We start from the raw sequence: 19,525 nt of genomic DNA, 5'->3' as shown, positions 1-19,525 counted from the left end.
CCAAAGGGGGATTTGAAGGAGAAATTTGAAATTGGGTCCCTTTGACTCTATGTCCAGCCCTCAATACACTATATCTCCTTCTCCTCCACACCTCAGTTCCTTAAGTTCCAAGCACCAAGCTATGAACAAAGAAAAAATAAACAAAACAGCCCCTGCCTTTAGGGAGCTTACATTCAAAACAACAACAACAACAATAATAAATAGCTACCATTTGTATAGCACTTACTGTGTGCTAAGATAATTTACAAAAATTATCTCATGTGATCTTCACCTTCCGTGTAGGTGCTGTTATTATCCCCATTTTACAGATGTGGAACCTAGAGGTGGAGATTAAGTGGCTTGTCCAGGATGACACAGTTAGCTAGTAAGTGTATGAAGCCAAATCCGAACTCAGGTCTTCCTGACTCCAGATACAGTGCACTGTATGCATCACTTAGCTACATTCAAAATTTCTTAGAAGAAGTAAAATTGACTGGCTTTCAATTTCAGACAAATTAGCACATTCCCTCTTCCTTAGGGCAAGTCTCTGGACAATCTAACCTAGCTCCAGGTAAGCCCAGTCAGCTGCTTTTACCAGATTGGTTCTTGCCTACATTTTTGCCACCCTTATTTTGATATAAATTCTCATCTGTGTTTATGAAAAACGCCACTCTCATATTTAACAAGGCTCTTACCAATAGCTCAGAGGCTTTGGATGCAAGTCAAGAATGAAACCTTTAACTAATTCTATATTTGTGTCCCAGATCTAGAGCTGGGAGGGACCTTAGGGGTGAACTAGTCCAACTCCCTCATTTTACAGTTGAGGAAATGAGGCCCGAAGAGACTGAGTGACTTACCTAAGGTCATACTCCTTAAAACACAGACGGTAAGTCACAGGTAAGATTTGAATTCTCATCCTCTGACTGCAGAGCCAAGGTTCTTTCCATTGTTTCTGGTTGCCCCATAGGATCACAGATCTAAAGCTGGAAAGTATCTAAGATGTCACTAAATGCAACCCCTTCATTTTACAGTGGAGGAAACTGAGGTTCATGGACATCAAGTAACTCACCCAAGGTCATTCAGGCAGTAAATAGCAGAGTTGGGATTTGAATCCAGATCCTTCAGAATGAGTCCAAGTCCTTTCCACCAGTCACACCTCTTGCTGAGTGTTAAAGGAGTCCTTGGGATACAAACCTTATTGTCCATCATACTGGATCTCAACAATCCTTTCATAGAAAGCGTGGAGCATTCAGAAAGTCCCAGTGATACTAATGGGACCAGCATTGGTTGTTGAGCCCTTCCCCATTGGCTACCTACCAGTCAGTCACAAATTCTATCACATTTAAGCCTCACGACAACCCTGTGAGGAAGGTACTACCAGGGTATTATTATGAAATAGGAAACTGATGGAAGTTTATGGAAGAGGAAACTGATACTCAGAGAGAGAGGGGACTTACCCAGGGTGACATATCTAGCAAGCGTCTGAGGTGGGATTTGAACCTCCTAAGTCAAAGTCTCTAGCCACTGACAGCCTAGTGGGCAAGGACTACTCCATGGGCCAAGTCTTCATGCTCTCTTCCTGACAAGATTAGCTGTGTGGCTGAAACACTGATTCAGAACCGGTTAAATGACTACACCCAAAGAGTTGGTCCCCGTCAATACAGAAGGAGCTCTGGTGGAGTCCCCAGGGGTCTGATGTCTATGCTTTTTGACAGTTTTATCAATGACTTGGATGAAGGAATTGTTGGCGCACTTATCTAATGTGCAGATGGCCCAAACTGGGACAGTCAAGACCCTAAAAGGTCTTAACAAACTAGACCAATGGGCCAAATACAACTGGAATGAGAGAGGCGATGGCTGCACCGCACCATGCCCTACCTAGCCAGATCACATTTAAAGCACTGCATTCAGTTCTGAACACCCCCACTTTAAGAAAGAAACTGGAAAGGGGAAGAGCCTCCAGAGGAGAGAGACCCGAATGGGGAAGGGAACTGAGATCATGGCAGAGTAAAACTGGCTGAAGCCAACTAGGGCTGTTTACCTGGAAAAAGAGAAATTTAGAGGAGTCAGAAGAGGTATCTTCAAGGTTTTGAAGAACTGTCAAGTTCTTCAACAGAAGACGTATCTGACTTGCTTTATTTGGCCCCTGTGGAAAGAACTATGAGGCAGCTAGGTGGCAGAGTAGATAAGAGTGTGGGATTTAGAGTCAGGAGGACCTGAGTTCAAGTCCTGTTTTGGATATGCACTACTGTGTTTCCCTGGGATGAAACACTTAACCTCTCTATGTCTCAGTTTCCTCATCTTTAAATGGGAATAAGTATAGCTCCTACCTCCCCAGGTTACTGAGGATAAAATGAGACAAAGTGCTTTACAAACCTCGTAGTGCTATATAAATTAATACGGTTTGATATGGAAATGGAATTAGGGGAATTGACCGCCTTGAGAGGGCGTTCTTCCTCACTGAGCTCTTGACCAGCAGTCAGGTATGTGGTGGAGGGGATTCTTACTCAGGTCCAGGCAGCTTGGATCATAGTTCTGGCGTGCTTTAACCTCATTCTTCTTTCACAGGATGAGGAAACCAAAGGTCTGAGAAATAATTTGCCTAAAGTCACACAGCTAGAAAGTGGTGGGGCCAGGACTAGAACCTAGGTCTTCTGCCTCCAAAAGCTCTAATGGCAACATCAGTTCCTCCCAAACCTTTCTTTCATGCCAACAGAGGTTTCCACTCAGTGGAAAACTACCAAAACACTGTGAGCCTAAGAGGCTCAGTTCTGTCCCCCAGCCTTCATCCTTACTGACACCAAGAAGACGATAAAGGAGAGCGAGCACACACAGAAATCTCATTTATAAGGCATTGTCGTCCTTTATTGATTGAAAATGTCATTTTAAAAAGCGTTCAAAATCAAAACAGGTTAGAAAAACTGGGTTTGCATAAGAGAAATGACAGGAAATTAGCCTACCCTGGGAGAAGATAAATGGAGCCGCCTCTTCACAGTGAGGCAGCAATCGAGAGGATAACGGGACAAGATATTTACAAAAGCAAATATGGAACCAGTGCTGGCGAATTCACATGGCTTCATTTCCTCGCTCTTGTCATTTGGTTCGTAACTGCGACAACCATGCTCAGTATGGGTTCCGTTACCCGAAGTACCATGCTTCTCCCATCAGGGGCCCAGAGACCTCTTCAGCAGGCGTCTGTATAGCTCAGCATTAGAAAATTGTTTTTCGGCACGGTCTGCTTTCCTGCCGTGACTATGATCCATTTAAGTTCCTTATGTCACCAGGAGTTTCCTGTTCATTGTCTTCACATTGTTCTGTAACTTCGGAGGGGACAATTCAAATGAGGCCTAGCTTTTATCGGGGATGATGTCTGAGCCCTCAAAATAGCCATGTTCCTTGCTATGTGAAGAAAATAGCTTATCAGAGATCTAAACTGAGAGGGGACTGCAGAGACTGTCTAGTTCAAGCCCCTCATTTTAGAGAGGACAAAAATGAGGCCTAGACTGATCTCCAAAATGTGCTAGGCCTTGGTTTCCTCATCTGAAAAATGAGAGAGCTGAGCTCCCTTTACAAGGTAAAAGTCCCTCTCAGACTTTCCTGACCCTTTGGAACCTATGAGGATGAGATTGGCCCAGATGAATTTAGGTAGGTGACAGGGGAGCATGGTTCTTTCCCAGCATTACCTTGGCCAGCCTACTTCCTGAGAAGAGTACTTTCCCGGGGGGGCAGCAAGCAAAAAGCCACGTACCATACTGTGTAGCAGCAGGAACTGGAGACCACCGAGTACCGAGTACCAGGAGGGAGGGGTGGCCACTTTGGGGAGCACAGCAATCAAGTTTGAATGGGTGAGGGGGTGTTTTAAAACAGCATTTGCATAAACTGTCACTCATCAGTATTCCTGGCCAATACATCTGGAGAACAACTTTTTTTTGGTTCACTTCTGTTTTGTTTTTCAATCTTTTTTCCATCCCTCAAAAGGGATCTGTCCCACCAGGACAAAGCCGCACCTGCTTTGGGGACTTGCTAAGTATCTACCACACATCCTTTCCTAAATTGCACTGAATCATGCCTGGGATCTGCTGACTATGTCTATGACCATGAGCTACGGCCCAATCTGGACTGCTGGGATCCCATGAGGAAAAGGGGGGAGCCAGAAAGGCAGATATGCCGGCTCCAAGCAGGCCACACTTGCAGGTGGACAGACATTGGCCTTCCTGAGTAGAGCAGATTCTTGTAAATGATATTGAAAGGCTCCCTCCTTGGTGGGGATGGGGCTTGGGGACTGCTCCAACTCTTGCCACAACCTATTAGTGGGCCAAGGAGAGTGAGTGAGCATCTCCTGTTAGAACTCAGCCTCTTCTCTTGGTGGAGACTTGGAAATGTCCCAGCGAGCTCATGGTCTGACTACAAGGAGGGGAGTAGTAAGCAAAAGCACGTTCCAAACAGAATGATGTACCCTTGACTATGGTTAAGTCCAAGCACTGGGGAAATGCAAACCATCTATGATGCTCTAGCTGGAGAAGCTGCCGCAACACTGTCATCACACGCTAGAAATAGGCTACCGGCATCACAGCTCAGCATTCGTGGCAAGGATGGTTGCTCCTGCTCCATCAAGTGAAATCAAGCATGTCAATGAAACCAACACAAAAGCAACAAAAGGACTACTGAGTCTACTACACTATCTCGTTGGGAAATCCAAGAAAAAACCTGAATGTGTGTACATGAAGGAGGAGGGCCACAAGTTGGACGATCTGGATGAACAGAGCAGTGCTTTCCCATTCCTTTGGAAGGCCTTTCTCGATTCCTCACCCACCCCACCTCCCAGTTATTAGCGCCATCCCCCGAGTATTCCATAACGATTTTGTATCTATTTGGTATTGACTTGTCACACTGACCCTTCCTGAGTAGAGTGTAAGCTCCTTGAGGACAAGTCATTTTGTTTTTGTCTTTGTATCTCCAGCCTGGCAAATAGTGGGGGCTTAACCAATGCTTCTTGAATGACTAACTGAGAGGCTTCTTTGGGAGGAAGGAGTGAGTGAGCCAGTCTCCCTTATTGGGCACCACTTGGCAGCTTTTTGGAAAGCAGCTTTGTCCAAAGAACTAGTGACCCATTCAGCTGAAGAAGAGATTGGATGAACTGTGAATCTAGGGCCTTTGCTGCCCCTTCTCATTGCAATAATTTCTATTTGTTTCATATCCTCTTTGAATGGAAGGCTATTTCTACTACAGACTCCTGATTTCCCCCATAATAGAAAACAGTCAAATACACAAAAAGCAGACAAGGCGAGGAGCAAAGTGAATCAAAAGGTCTGATCTTCCTTTCCCGGAGATCCCAAGATGCACATGAGTGAATGCCGGCAGCGTGATTCGGGTAACCTCAAGCCAGGAGGGAAGCCTTGCTACCCGAGTCTGCCCTCATGCACTCATCGGTTTGCTTCAAGAGCCTCCTGACTAACTTTTCTAAGTCTTTCCTTGACTTCAATTCTTCTTCTAGGCATTGCTTCATTTTTTTATTCTCCTAAGTGGACAAAAACAAAAACAAAAAGCCATGAAATGGTATGTTCCAAAGAGAAGCAAACAGTTTCAGGCCTCACAGAAACCAGGGGCGGAAGTCCAAAAGGGACAGGTATCAACCAGGGTCAGCCCTAGAGCAGAGTATCATTCACAGCTTGATTGGGGTGGGGGAACACAGGGGAGCCCCGTCACCTGAAACCTAACAAGACCCACCCCAAAGCTTAATGCTGTGTGGGACCCCAGCCACAGAATAAGTATAAAGAGCCTAGGAGACAAGGATGTCAAGTCACGGCCAAGTTATGATGAGATTCACCAGTTCTGGATGAGCCCCGGGTTATAGTAAGGGTGCAAGGGAAATATTGCCACTCTCTACTTGACCTCTCTCACTGGCACAGATCTTGTCTGAGTCTTTAGTTCCCAACTCAAGACTTGAAGTGAAGTCTGTGTACTGTGTACTGTTGACCAACGGGAAGAGCCAATACATGAATTATGATTGTGCTTACACATCCGTTGTTGGGAATCATCACAATCATAAGGCCCAACTACAAGGCCCAGAAACATGAGTCTTGGCCATCAGTCAAGACTACCTAAGTTGTAGAGTCAGGCCCCAGGGGTTCCTCTGCGAAATGCAAAGCATGAATTCCAGCCCTAGACCACTAATGGATTTGGACAAGGCAGGTCATCCTCAGAGTCAAAAACACATCAGCTTTAAAAACACAAGTAAAGAAAAGCAAGGCTGCTCATGGACTCACTGCCCCTGGCCTCTGCTTTGGCCTTTACAGATTCTCTTACCTGCTTTAATTCCTTGACTTCATCCTTCAGCGCATAAACAGTATCAACGAGGCTTCTGGGAAATAAACATCGAGCTGAGGTCAGGAGTCAATATGTGGGTAGTTAAGGACCAAAGTACATTTCTACAGGCCCAGATCCTGGGCAGCATTTCATTTTGTAGACAACTGGAGATCACAAACCAATTGAGATGTCAACATCTCCTTGGAGATGATCTTATTCAACCATCTCATTTTATATATAAGGAAACTGATGCCTAGAGAGGGAAAGCAGATCACACAAGATCACACAGCAAATGAGTGGCAGAGCCAGGACTAGAAATGACTTCTCCTGGCTTGGCAGAGTTTTGGTTGTACTACCCCCAGATGAAAAAAAGGCCATTGTTTCATAGACTAGGGGAAATTACAGCTGCCACCCCATGTCATTTCACTCCTATTCTACAAACCCCACCACTTCTCCCATGTTCTTTATACTCTCAGATATACGTGGCAGGAGAGAAGAGACCCTACCTCTAAGGACTTGGCTCACAGAGAATGGGAGCAGCGCTAGCCCCTCCCCAAACAGGCCTATGTCCTTCCACTTAGTGGCTCTCCATCTTCTTGTTTCCAATGCATCCCCATCTCCCAGCTTCTGGCACTGACACTGGCTGTGCCCCAGGCCTGATCTGCTGCCCCAGCGCATCTCTCCTCCAGGTTTCCTTCAAGCCACAGCTAAACTCTCCCTCTTCTACAGGAAGCCTTTCCTGGTCTCCCTTCATTTTCATGCCTTTCCTGTTGCTTATCCAGAGTTTATCCTGTCTATGGCTTCTCTATACACAGTTGTCTGCATGTTGTCTCCCCCATTAGACTGGGAGCTCCTTGACGGCAGGGACTATCTTTTGTCTTTCGCTGAATCCCCAGTGATTGGCACAGTACCTGGCACATAGTAGGAGCTTAATAATTGTTGACTAACTGCCTAACACACTCACTAGCCTTTTCCCATTGGGAAGAGTCCCAGACAAAGGAGGAGTTGGAAAGATCTGGGTTTGAGTTCTGGTTTGGTCGTGTGTCGGCTGTATGAACATGGACAAATAAATCACTTGACCTTGCTAGCTCTCAGCTTCCTCACCTGTAAAATGGGATTATAATCCCTGTTCTACCTCTCCCAGTGGGGTTGTGGAGAAAATCAAAGAAGGTGAGTGTAAAGAACCATACAAAAAGCAAGTGAAAACAGGGACCAGGGAATGTTTATGTCACAAAGTGTGGAGGGGTGAAAATGCAGGCCTGAAAAGGACAGGGGTAGAAGGACCAGGATGGGCCATCCAGGACAGCCCAGAAAGAGGCTGGACCATAGGGCACCAATGCTACCACCCTGGCAATTCTGTCATGGACCACTGGGTTTCCTTACCCTGATCACATGGGTCTAGCTTCTAGGAGACTAGTATGTACAGACGACAGCATTGGCTTCCTATGTGTCCTCGGGTGAGGCACTCCCCTCTGTGCAGCTAAGGTCCACCTCAGGGCAAAATAAGGGGACTAAACTGGATGTCTGGGGCACCTTCTCACTCTGCCTTTCTATGATCTTACAAAAAAAGGCGTCGGGTCCCCAAAAGCAGCCCAGTGATTGGGCCACTTGATTTCTGTCAGACAAGGCAGAAGCAAAGTATGAACAGGAATATCTCCTCGCAAAGCACAAGGGGCTGGCTACGTTCATCATTAGCCAGACTGAGAAAAAACATCTAGGTTCTCAAAAATGCCTTCTATGCCACGGAGGGCTGTCATTAACTCAAAACTCACTTCCAGCCCTGACTCAAGCTACAAGGCTAATGAGTGCTGGGCCAACTAGGTGGCTCAGGGGAGAGAGCCAGGCCTGGAGAAGGGATGACCTCAGTTCAAACCTGGCTTCCTAGCTGTGTGACCCTCCACTGCCTAGCCCTTACTGCTCTTCTGCCTTGGAACGGATAATTAGTATCAAGTCTAAGATGGAAGGCAAGAGTTTTTCTAAAACCCAAAGGCAATGTGTGTTTAGCAGAGGTACCCAAGGACCTCAGAAGCCCCACTGTTCCTCAGGAGGGCTGGTCCACTGTTCACTATCCTCTCAATTTGGTCAAGGAAAGAAAGGACCAGGCCTCCCTCCATGTTTCTCCTTATGACCTGAGTCCGCAACAGCAGTGGGGAGAACTGTCAGGCGGTAGGCTCCATGCTGACTTCAGGGCCTGCACAGAAGGCTTCAAAGGGATTGGGAGACAGGGGACTGAGAATCCCAGGAATACAAGATTCCTCTAATAAGTAAATAAGCCTCTCTAGACATTTTCCTCCCTGGCCCCAGCAAACATTTCGGGGATTTAGAACTGGAAGGGACCTTGGAAGCCATCTAGTCTGATGTCCTCATTTTTTTGGCGAGGAAACCCAGGAGGCCTCAGAGCTGCCCCAGGTCACCCAGGTAGCAAGGGACAGAGATGGGGTTGGAAAGCAGGCCCTCACACTCCAAATCCAGCACTCCTCCCATTGGGCCACCCTTTCCAAGTTCCCCATAGATGACATGATCAGGCACATGAGCACTGGAAGTCCTCTGCTGCAACCCCCAGTCACTCCATCCACTTACTTTTCTTCTATAACTGTCTGCCCATTGCTCCTTGTCTCTTCCACAATAATTTTCTCTTCCTCTGGGAGTAAGACTTGTGGGATGGAGTCCTTGCGAGCACCTGGGAAGTCAAGGCACTAATGAGATAAAGGTGTAGAAGCATCAGCTGAAATGCTGTGCAGAGCATCAAGACCCCTCTGCCATTCTACAGGACCACTGCAATCTGCTGATGGACACCTAACTAACTGAGCCATTGACTCAGGGGGGCCCATGTAATACACAAGTCACATCCTCCTCAAAGGGTACAGCAGTAGTTTCCAACTCTTACCAGAGAGGTGGGGGACCACAGGTATGGAATAAGGCATGCCTCACCGCAAGCCGACAAGTTGTTGGTATACTTTTCTTAAATGTCCTCATCTTTGGCAATGAGGAAGTTACTGAAGGCATGGCAACGTAAGAAAGGACACATCAAGAAAACATTCTCCACACACACACTGCCATTAAAAAGCCAAACCAAACCAAACCAACCAAGAGCATGATGGATGGGAAGGTCACCTGCTATCAAAAGATTCTCTTCTACCTCCTTTACAACCAATCACATTTAAGCCCAAGTATTTGCTTGGCTCCTTTGGGCCACTCAGACAGAGAAGCCACAAAAGAGACAACCAAATCCTTGCTGGTAGTTACTCAAGCTCTTCCTAGACTGTAAAAGCCAGGAGGGCAAGAATCTTTCTCAATGATCTTTGACTGGGCACAGGACCAATATTGTACCTCTGCCACAGCACTGCTATGGCTTCAGGGAACGAGAACCCTGAAAAACAACATAAGTGGGAACTGAAAGACCTTGGCTCACTTTGGTCAATGCTGCTGGCCCCTGGGTGCTCAGTTAAGCCCAAAGCCAGAGCTCCTTCACTCTTGTCCTTTCCCCAACAGCACTTGCATAGGAGGCACTATTTCCAGATTTTCAGAATAGCTCTGAAGCTGGGGTTTGATCAAGCCTCATTCTCGAAAATGTGCAACTGATCAAAGATAGTATTTTAACTTCCTTTCCAAATGTGCCTAGAAGATGAGATTAGCATCTCTTCACAGATACAGGTACTCTTTGGGCTCTTTAATTCCTAACAAGAGCTGGTGAGGGTATCTGCATACTTCAAAGAAAGAGCACTTGAAAAAAGTTTGGGTTTTTTTTTCTTTTTCATTTTTATCACCTCCAGTTCTTGCACTCTTTTGCCTCTCTCTAGGTGGAGCTGAGCAACGCATAAACAAAGGGCTGGGTCACCACAACAGCTTTATCTTCAAGATCTAGTCCTGTGTGTAGCCTGTGCTACTCCCGTTTCCTGTGGACTGCTTCAGTCGCACCATGCACCCAGTGGCATGGCTCCAAATCTCAGGAAAGGCAGTCATCATTGAGGAGCTCCCCAGTACTGGGGAGTGGGGAGCAGGGGATACATCCCTGGGGGCAGGGACCCATACCTGAGCCATGGCTTTGCTGAAGGCCTGCACTGGCACTGGTGCAGTAGGCCTCAATCACTCTCAAGATCTGGGCATCTTCTTCCAAGGCTGCTGTGCCTGGCAGGGGAAGAGTAGCAATGACTTTACAAACAACTCTCCAAGGGGGACCTGAATCTAAGCCACGGGGTACTGTCCCTCTGACTAGTGGGAAGGAGAGAGACCCTGTCATTCAAGGGGTATACCAGCATCAAGCCAGGTCCTTCCCTTCCCCTGAGACCTTAGCAGGACAGAGAGCATTTCTTCTTGCCCATGGTGCCAGGCCACAGGAGCCTCACAAGACTGCAGATAGAATGGATGTGGATTTCAGAAATCATTCAAGTATATGCCCATTCTCCCATCATTTTACAGAAGAGAATACTGAGGCCCAATAGGGCATACCCAATATGACACAGGTAGTAAACAACAGAGGCAGAATTTGAACCCAGGTCTTCTAACTCCAGTTTCAGTGCTGTTCCTACTGCATTGTGTTCTTTAATTGGTGGCTCCAAAGTCACCTCTTCCAGAAAACCTTCCTCTCATTTAATTCCATTCACCTTCCAGCCCACCAGCATGGCCCCTGACTCAGCTGCTTCCCAGGATACCTCTCAGGAATTGTTCACAATGCTTGTGGCAGAGCACAAGGGCAATGCCTGCCATATTGGCTTTCAGTGTAATAACAATAATAACCATAATAATAACTTCCTTGAACACCAATTCATGTTGTGAGAGGGGAGGTACAAGGGCAAAGGAGGGTTGAATCTAATATTATTGCCATTTTATAGACAGGGAAACTGAGGCTAGGAGAGGCTAACAAGTTTGCACAAGCTCACAGGGAAAAGATGCAAACCCAGATCTGGCTGACTCTAAGGCCAGGGCTCTCTTCCCCCATTCATCCATGAGCATGCCACAATCAATGAATAGGGCAGAGTAGAGAGAGTTCTGAGACCAGAAAGAACAATAAGGGCCATTCCAAACCAAACAGCTTCATTCATCAGGGGAGGCATTTGAGACCCAGAAAGGGGAATGAAATGACTTACTCAAGTGGCAAGTGACAGAGGCAGGATCTGAATCCAGGGCCCCTGATTACACAGTGATCCTTCCACTAAAACCATTCTGCTGGACCTAGTCAGGAAGGCCTGTGTCACTGTCACTTGACCCATCTGTTTCATGGACCTTTAGAAGTCTAGGAGCTCTCTGGGCCAGAGAAAATTCATGCTTACTCCTCAATGAAGGTCTCCGGGATGGAGCCAATGGCCAGTCTACCCCTGTCGCTGCTCAAGAGAGACCGGCCAGACCGATTCTTTAGTCTGGCACTCCTTCCCCTGTGGCTACATTTCTGTGACTAATTTCTCAGACAACTAATAATAGCTAAGGCACTGTGCTCAGCGTTTTATAATTAGCATCTCATTCATTTGCTAGTGCTATTACAATCCCAATTTTACAGATAAGGAAACTGAGGCAATTCACAGCACACCAGAGGGTCCTGAGAGTCTAAGGTTTCCCTCCTGAGGTCTAGCTCAGCTACCAGGGAAACCTCTCTTGAATGAGAGCCATTTCTAAAAGTCTACAGAACATACCCCTAGGGAGGCCCTGCAACTATACAGTTGAAAGGGGCAGCCAGAAAGATTCTCCACAGAATGAAGTCAAGTGGCATCTGATTGGGAAGCCCTTAAGCCTCAAGAGAGCATCTTGGCTCCCCCTAACCGCTCAGCTACTCCATTCCCCGCAGTGGTATCAAATTTGAGCCTGCACCCCCACTCCAGCCTACTATTCCAGCAGCAGGAGAGTCCTAGCAAATGCAGGGCATCCACAGAGCCTGGGGATGAATGAGAATGCTGATGATGATCCTGGGCCCTCAACAAATGCAGAGGATCATGGTCAAAGGGCCTGGCCAGGGACCAAGCTTACTTAATTAAGGGGCTTTGGAAGAAAGAGGAGGAGGAGCCTTCACAGCCAGATGATGCCCACTGCTGCAGTATGTGACTGTAACGTGTTATAATTTGCATTTATTGCTGTCTCAGGCTTCTTTCTTAGATATTCCCATGCAATGGCATGTAGGCACTATTGTCGTATGGGCATTGGTGGGCCTCTGCATGACCACTATATCTGGCCACTGTGTCCAACTCTGCGTATGACATTATATATGTATACCTACTGTGAGACTTGGGTTTGCCATGTGGATTAATGCTACTTACATCATTATCATAAAAGGAAGCAGTTCTATAGCAAGTCATTTCACTGATGTTTGCCTCAGTTTCCCCATTTGTAAAACAGGAAGAATAAAGGCACCTGCCTCCCTCAAACAAGATATTTGTAAAGCCCTTAGCATAGTGCACAGCACATAGTAGGCACTATAAAAACATTTATTCCTTTCTCCTTCCCCTTTTCCCTATCACATTCAAACCCCCTGCTTCCTCCAGCAGTACATGGCTGTGGCCATGCCCACCCTTTGGTGCTAGTCATTCCTAGAGCTGTAGGCATGAGTGGGCATAGGTGGCATTACTCAGAACTGAGGATCTCCAGGCCAAGTTGCCCTTGCTCTATTTCTTCAAACCAACCAACCAACCAACCAACCAACCAACCAACCACAGAAGTAACTTTTGGGAAGTCCACCTGTCCGCCCACCCATAGCACATACTTTTCCTAATGACATATTCTTCCTCTGATGCTTTTCTCTCTGTTTTTCTTTTATGGAGAAACTTCTTCATTGTTTTGGGGCTCTTGCTGGAATCCTGTGAGAGACAGAATGTTTCTCATAAATTAATCGCTCCCCAAAGCAGAACTTGAGGTCAAAAAGACAAATATATGCAAAGAGAAGGCCCCTGCCTGTATTTTGCCTGTCTATCCGCATGAGGGTACCTCAGAGCCTTTACACAGGGGGGCACCTATATTCTGTCCCAGTATTCCCCACATGGCTGGTGATGAGAGCTATGTAACACCCAGAGGGTGGGCTGGAGAAGCCCCCAGGAGGCAAGTGCTCCTAGGGAGGATACCACTTACCAACTAGGTATTTGAACCCAGCAAGAGAAATGGCAAGACTGCCCACAAGGCTCATGTCTATTGTCTGCCAAAGCCCCTGAATATGAGGTTATCAGGGAGTTTCAGGCAGGTTTAAAGGGTTCATCCTAGCAAGAGTTCTCTTGTGCCTCCCCCAAGATGGGGAAACTGAGACTTCACTCAAGGACAAGTGACTTCCACCAATGTGTCAGAGAGAGGAATTGAATTTAAAAAACTTCTTAGTGCACAAGATGCTGGCGTCTGCTGACCCGACTGACATTTCCTCAAATTCTCTCTAAATGACCAAATGTACACGGCCATATAGGGCGCCTCCCATGTCAGCAGGTGGACAAGGAGCAGACCATCAGGCCAGACTTACAGTTCGAAGTCAGAAACTGACCCACAGTAGATATGAAATGTCTGTCCAGCATCACAGAGGAACACATCAATTGCGACCCAAGATGTAGGACTCCAGAGCTGACAGGGACCTGGAGGCCTTGGAACCCCAAATCCTGTCCCCTCAATATCACTGTATTATCAGTCCTGTGACCTTGGCTGCCAAGTGCTTTTAAGCATCTCTAAAAGTTCTAGATGAGTTGCCAATGTGTACTAGAAGAGGGAGTTTCTACATGGGGAGATCCTGCCACAGTTTCAGTCATGGCTTTTCCTCCGTCACCCTTCCCCCTCCACCCCCACTGCACCACCATTCCATCAAGTGCTACCTTAGGAAGGTGCAGAAGACAAGACCCACTTTTCTCCCCAGGCACACTTAACGTGCCTGACTTGAAAGCAACAGGAGAGGGGGAAATAGTCCATGCAGCACTTCTAGGACTGTTTAGCAAGCGGGGCCCGGGTTGGGTTATGCAGATTCAACAAGTACTCACTGTAGCAGTACTGACAGAGGGGAAGCGAATGGAGGAGGAGGAGGACAGCTTTGTACATTAGGGACAGAGGAGGGCAGTGCAAGCGTTAGGAGGGCCGCGGGGACACTTTCTACCCTTACCTTCAAGATATAAGACATCCTCTAAAAAGGGATATGTAAAGAGAGAGAAGAAAAGCATGAGAAAGGCTGATTGTTACACCGGCCAGGTTCATTCCGCAATCATCTTCAAACGACATGAGAGATGTTAGTGCCACTTTAGCCCCTCCTCAGTGGGTCCCACCATTGTCACAGCTTTCCCCGTTAGTTTTCCATGGAAAATCATGCGCTCCGTGCAGAATCCCAGATGTTGAACACTCCGTGCTAAAGACACAATGACCAACTCCCTCCAGCAGGGGGACAAAAAGGGCTCATGCCTCAAGTTTTAATAGATTAGTGGGGTGCGGGAGGATCTTGTGGACTGGACCTTAACCAGAACCTAACCTTTTTACCCAATACTCCAATGGGCCTGTGAACTCACTGATGTGACTGGCCCCTCCACAAATGCATATCTCAACCCCTCTGGGCCTGTCCAGCCCCTGTGACTCCTGCCCGTGTTCTCCCCCATTTTACTAGTTACTTCAAAGTAAGATGGAGAGGAGAGATACAGCTAGGGAAAATTGGGACATTTTGCTCAGGTCACCTTAAAAAGAGGATCCCTGGATGACTTTGGGGAATCCAGAAAAAAATTGAGTGTTTCTCAGTCCCCTTCCTGAGTACTCATGTGTACTGAAGAGTCAATTTGGGTTCCGGCTTTGAAAATGAGATCAGGGAGTCCCAGGGGGCCCCTGTTTTCTTCTGATCTATTCTTCTCTGAGTACTGAAGCCATGGATTTGACAAGGAAGCTAAATGTCCACTCTTACATGAAAGTGACATTGGATGGTGCTAAACCGTGTTCCAACGCCTTTCTAGCCCCATCTGGAAGGATACGTGGCCTCAACCCCCACCCCCAGCTCCCCATCCTGAGAAGGCTGCTCCCAGCTGACAAAAACAGGTGCACTCAACACTGAATCAGACCTGGAAAAGGAACTTTTACTTGTGATTGAGCATCTTTTCTGAAATCGGAAACCAAGACTAGAAACAGGTCAAGGAAATAGGCTCCAATGGGCTGGAAAAGGTAAAAACTGAACACAAGTTACGTCATTTGGTGACTGGGGTTTCCTGGCCATGGCCTGAACAGGAACAGGAGGGTGAAATCCCCACATCCCTCAACCCCAGTAGACTCTTGGGGTTTAACTCTAAGAAGTTCTCTTCCCCACTTCACTTTTTCTATGAAAGCCCTTACAGAGAATTCTCTCTACTTGGGCCTTGATTTCCCAATTCTGACCTTTCCACTTCTAGCCTTCCCATCCGAATGCATTTCAGTGCTTTGCCATCTCCAAGCAGGTGACTCATGAACAATTCCACACCCAGAAGTCTCCACGTTTGGGGCTAGGAAACAATTGCCAAAAATCTAGAATGCTGAAAGAGGGCTCAGAGGAACGATTGGGGTCCACTCAAATGAAGATCAAAGGATCACAAATCCCAAGTTGAAAGGTACCTTCAGAGGTCCTCTAGTTCAATCCTTTCGTTTTACAGAGGAAGAAACTGAGGCCCAGAGGGAGAGAGGGCTTGCCCATGGTCACACAGCTCAAAAGTAGCAAAATCAAGATTTGGACCCAAGTCCTTCCTCTGACCTTAAATCCTGCATTCTTTCACCATACAATGCTGCCTCTTTCTCATTTGAGACTTGGCAGAAGGCGTACACCATCAGAAATCATAATGATAACTTGAGTTTGATGAATTCATTAAAAATCCCAAATAGGGCTTGCAGATGGAACCCCTTAGCCCTCAGCTGCCTACCTAGGTGCCTACAAAATAAAGGAGGGTGCCCCAAAGGGGCTCCCCAAGGGAACCTTGAGTGTGGAGATTGAGAGATAGCCTGCAAGGAATTCAGGAAATCTTTACTAATACATAGCAACCAATGAAGAGTCTTGCTAAGTGTATGGGATCCCAGAAATGTCAGTACATCCTCCAAATGAATCTCTAGGAAAGGGAAATAGCTCTGGAACTCCCTTCTCAGCACTAAGAAATAGACCACTTGTAGCAGGATTACCTCTTTGTAACCTAGAGCTGCTGACGGTCTAAGAGGAGGTGCGGGTCTGAGACAACTTAAGCTCCAGGGCTTTGGAATTGGGGGAGGCTCCAGTGGTCCTCGAGGTTGTCCGGCAGCACTAGAAGACTGGGAAAATGTCTCATGAGATGCTGGCATTCTGCCATGTCAACACTATCACAAGGTACATGGGGGAAAAAACAAGTCATAGGCCCAGAGCAGAGAATGGTATGGCTGGAAGGAGCCATGGAGAGTATCTAGTCCACCACCACCACCGCCACCACCACCTCATTTTTCAGCAGGAGAAACAGAAGCCCAGAGATAGCGTGGTTTTGATGGCTCTGCCACAATGGCCCAGTCCCACCCCCACTCCCACCACCAGAAATAGGAAAGGGGAAGATGAGTTATCCATGTAGGGGTGGGATGATGACCTCCTAGAGTTTCACCACTAAATTTTCTCGGTCCAGATTATAGAATTGCTTTACCACGTGGACAGCATTAGATGAGCTAACCCACCTGAGAGAACTGTTGTCTGTGTTCTCAAACCTTAATTTGAGTTGTTTTTTAGGATGTCAGTTAGATCCTATTTTCTGGGCCAAGAAAGTGGAGCTGATATGGAAATACTGGCCTCTTGAGTCTGACTCCTAAAGCCACATGGAGTCACCGCCTCTTATTTGGTATAGAAATCATGTCACTAAACTGGACTTCTGGACATCAGAACTTGGGAGGATTTCTCCAGGGGATGGGCTGGAGGTTCCCTTTGAAATCTCTATTCAAGGATGGTCTACTGAGCAAATGAATATGGAGGGCCAATAAAGTTCTAGGGGCAGCCAGAGGGTAGGTGGTAGGGAACATGGTCTGAGTGCTCATTATTTCTGTGCAAGGGAAGAAAGAGTAAGTAAGTAAGTAAGTAAGAGGCGGAACATAATGTTCAAACGCTGGCCCTGCCACCTGCTCACTGGAAGAGCTTGGGCAAGTTGCTTCACCTTGCTGAGCCTTGGTTTCCTCCTCTGTAAAATGGGACTAATGACACTAGAGCTAGCCCCACCACCACCACCACCACCAGAGGAATTACTGTTGCTATTGAGACTGTGTCTATTCACAACATGATGCTCCTTACAAATATAGCTGGCTAAGTCACCAATGCTCCCAAGCAGAAATTCCTCTTGGAAGATAGGAACTGTTAGCCGTGTTATGGCATGAATCTAGCTACAGGTGACAAAGCTACAGTCTCTATGCCTCTACTGCTGGCTCTGCATTGGGGTGTCTCCTGCTCTACGTTAGTAAGGTGTCCTGACTGCTGAAGATCAGGAGAAGGTGCAATATACAAACACAGGCCACATGCTGGCGGCTTTTCAGACGTCTTCGATACATGGCGCGACACACGGGACTTGCCGTGGAAGCAGAGACACTCATCGATACCTGGACCTCATCAGACTCCCCAGGGGCAGAACCAAGCCCAGTGCTTACAGACTGGGCGCTCCATGACTGGGTTTTCACAAGCACGCTGCCTGAGCCAGTGCCCCTGATTAGTCTGTGCAGGTGATCCAGCCACTCCTGGAGATCCTGGCTGCTGGAACAGAACACCATCATCCTGTCGAACAGGGGACCTGCGAGTGGAATGGGTGGAAGATGAGCTAACCAGTGACCCTCCTCTTTGAAGGAGTCCTACAGGGATGACCATTACCAGACCCATGAATCCCTGGGCAAATATAGCTTGCTCACTACTCCTACAGGGCCTTGAGCCACAGCTACTAGAGACTTGGCACTGCCCAAAGGTTCCATGTCGGAAACTTATGACATTAAGGAAGAGGTGTTACCCCTGGCACACTAAGGACCATGGGACCTTTCCGTCTGATGTGCAGCTGAAACCTTCCCTAGCTGGGGTCTCCCCTATTAGAGTATGGGCTCCCTGGGGGCAGTCTCAGCAGATGCTGCCTGACTCTTGGCTTTGGCTCCCCATCACTGAGCACAATGCTTTGGTCACAGTAAGGACTTAATAAATGTTTGTTCATTTGACATTCATCTGCAAAGTCTCCTACTGGAAGGTGTCTCAGCTCAAAGAAACCCCCTTGTTACTTTCCAGCCATGTCTTCTATTTTGTTCCTTACATCACTCTAAAGGGACGGTAAAACTCCAAGAGAATATGTCTTTCAGTATCACCGACTGAAATGCTTGTTATTCAGAACTTTCATTTCATCACTTTGGCGAACTCCCAGTGTGGAAATTCTCTTTGATGACAGCCTGACAACTTGTCTATAATTTCTCATCATCTTACTGAGAGCTGCCCGGGGCCCTGAAAGTTGAAGGAGCTGACTCATGTTTAGGCACCTTCTCTAAGGCCAAGATTTGAATGCAAGTCTTCCTGACTCCAAGGCTAACCCTCCAAGCTGTCTCTTGGAGTTTTCATTTTGTTGGTGTAGCAAATGCCTGGTGTGGAAACATCTGCCACCGATCTACTTCAAGCACTACTCGGCAGCAGAGGGCCTTAGAGACTTGCCTTGGCCTCAGAGAGGTTAAGTACTTTGCCCAGGGTCACACAACTAGTCTGAGGCAGGATGTGAACCCAGATGTTCCAGTGTCTCAAGATGAACACAGCAGTCCTTTCCAAGTTTAAAATTCTAGGATTCTGCAGATTTCCCCCTCCCAAGGGAGTCCATTCCACTGTAGGAATAGCTCTCGCTGCTAGGAAATCTTCTCTTCCTGTGCCCCCTGCCCCCACCCCACCCCTGGGTCTGATGACATTTTTAAAGACAATTTTAAATCTTGCATTCTCACAGGCTGGGTGAGAATCATGCTGGGGCCTCAAAAGGCTTTCCACCTGAAGGGAGGAAAAGAAAAGAAGTCCCCATGACTCCCCTCTGATATATCTCAATAGGTCTTTTTTTAACCCTCACCTTCCCTCTTGGAGTCAATACTGTGTATTGGCCCCAAGGCAGAAGAGTGGTAAGGGCTAGGCAATGGGGGTGAAGTGACTTGTCCAGGTCACACAGCTGGGAAGTGTCTGAGGTCACATTTGAACCCAGGACCTCCCATCTCTAGACCTGGCTCTCAATCCACTGAGCTACCCAGCTGCCCCCAACAGGTCTTGATTCAGTTCAGTTAAAGTTTACTAAGCACTCCACTATGTGCCTTGCACACACACCCCAGAGTGCTGGTGATACAATGGAAAACCATTTAT

General features: G+C 47.2%; 1 protein-coding gene across 8 annotated transcripts in view; it reads right to left on the bottom strand.

Annotated features, from left to right (window-relative positions):
- Positions 1 to 2,817: 2,817 nt before the first annotated feature.
- The window catches only part of ARHGEF6 (Rac/Cdc42 guanine nucleotide exchange factor 6), a 151,401-nt gene continuing 134,693 nt past the window's right edge, over positions 2,818 to 19,525 (bottom strand). For 3 of the 8 annotated variants that reach the window (XM_056808868.1, XM_056808873.1, XM_056808874.1), the window contains 8 exons: positions 17,677 to 17,954; positions 16,348 to 16,473; positions 14,336 to 14,356; positions 12,974 to 13,067; positions 10,318 to 10,413; positions 8,866 to 8,965; positions 6,286 to 6,340; positions 2,818 to 5,497 (listed from right to left, as the gene is read on the bottom strand). In XM_056808868.1, coding sequence (XP_056664846.1) covers positions 5,357 to 5,497; positions 6,286 to 6,340; positions 8,866 to 8,965; positions 10,318 to 10,413; positions 12,974 to 13,067; positions 14,336 to 14,356; positions 16,348 to 16,473; positions 17,677 to 17,954 — 911 coding nt within the window. In that variant the 3' untranslated portion in view covers positions 2,818 to 5,356. The remainder of the gene's footprint in view (positions 5,498 to 6,285; positions 6,341 to 8,865; positions 8,966 to 10,317; positions 10,414 to 12,973; positions 13,068 to 14,335; positions 14,357 to 16,347; positions 16,474 to 17,676; positions 17,955 to 19,525) is intronic. The other 5 variants (XM_056808870.1, XM_016426733.2, XM_056808869.1 and 2 more) reach the window with 4 other exon arrangements.

The sequence above is a fragment of the Monodelphis domestica genome, chromosome X (genome assembly GCF_027887165.1).
Source record: "Monodelphis domestica isolate mMonDom1 chromosome X, mMonDom1.pri, whole genome shotgun sequence".
Classification (NCBI taxonomy): Eukaryota; Metazoa; Chordata; class Mammalia; order Didelphimorphia; family Didelphidae; genus Monodelphis; species Monodelphis domestica.
The sequence above is the reverse complement of the archived record's forward strand: the minus strand, read 5'-3'. Positions and strand labels throughout refer to the sequence as shown.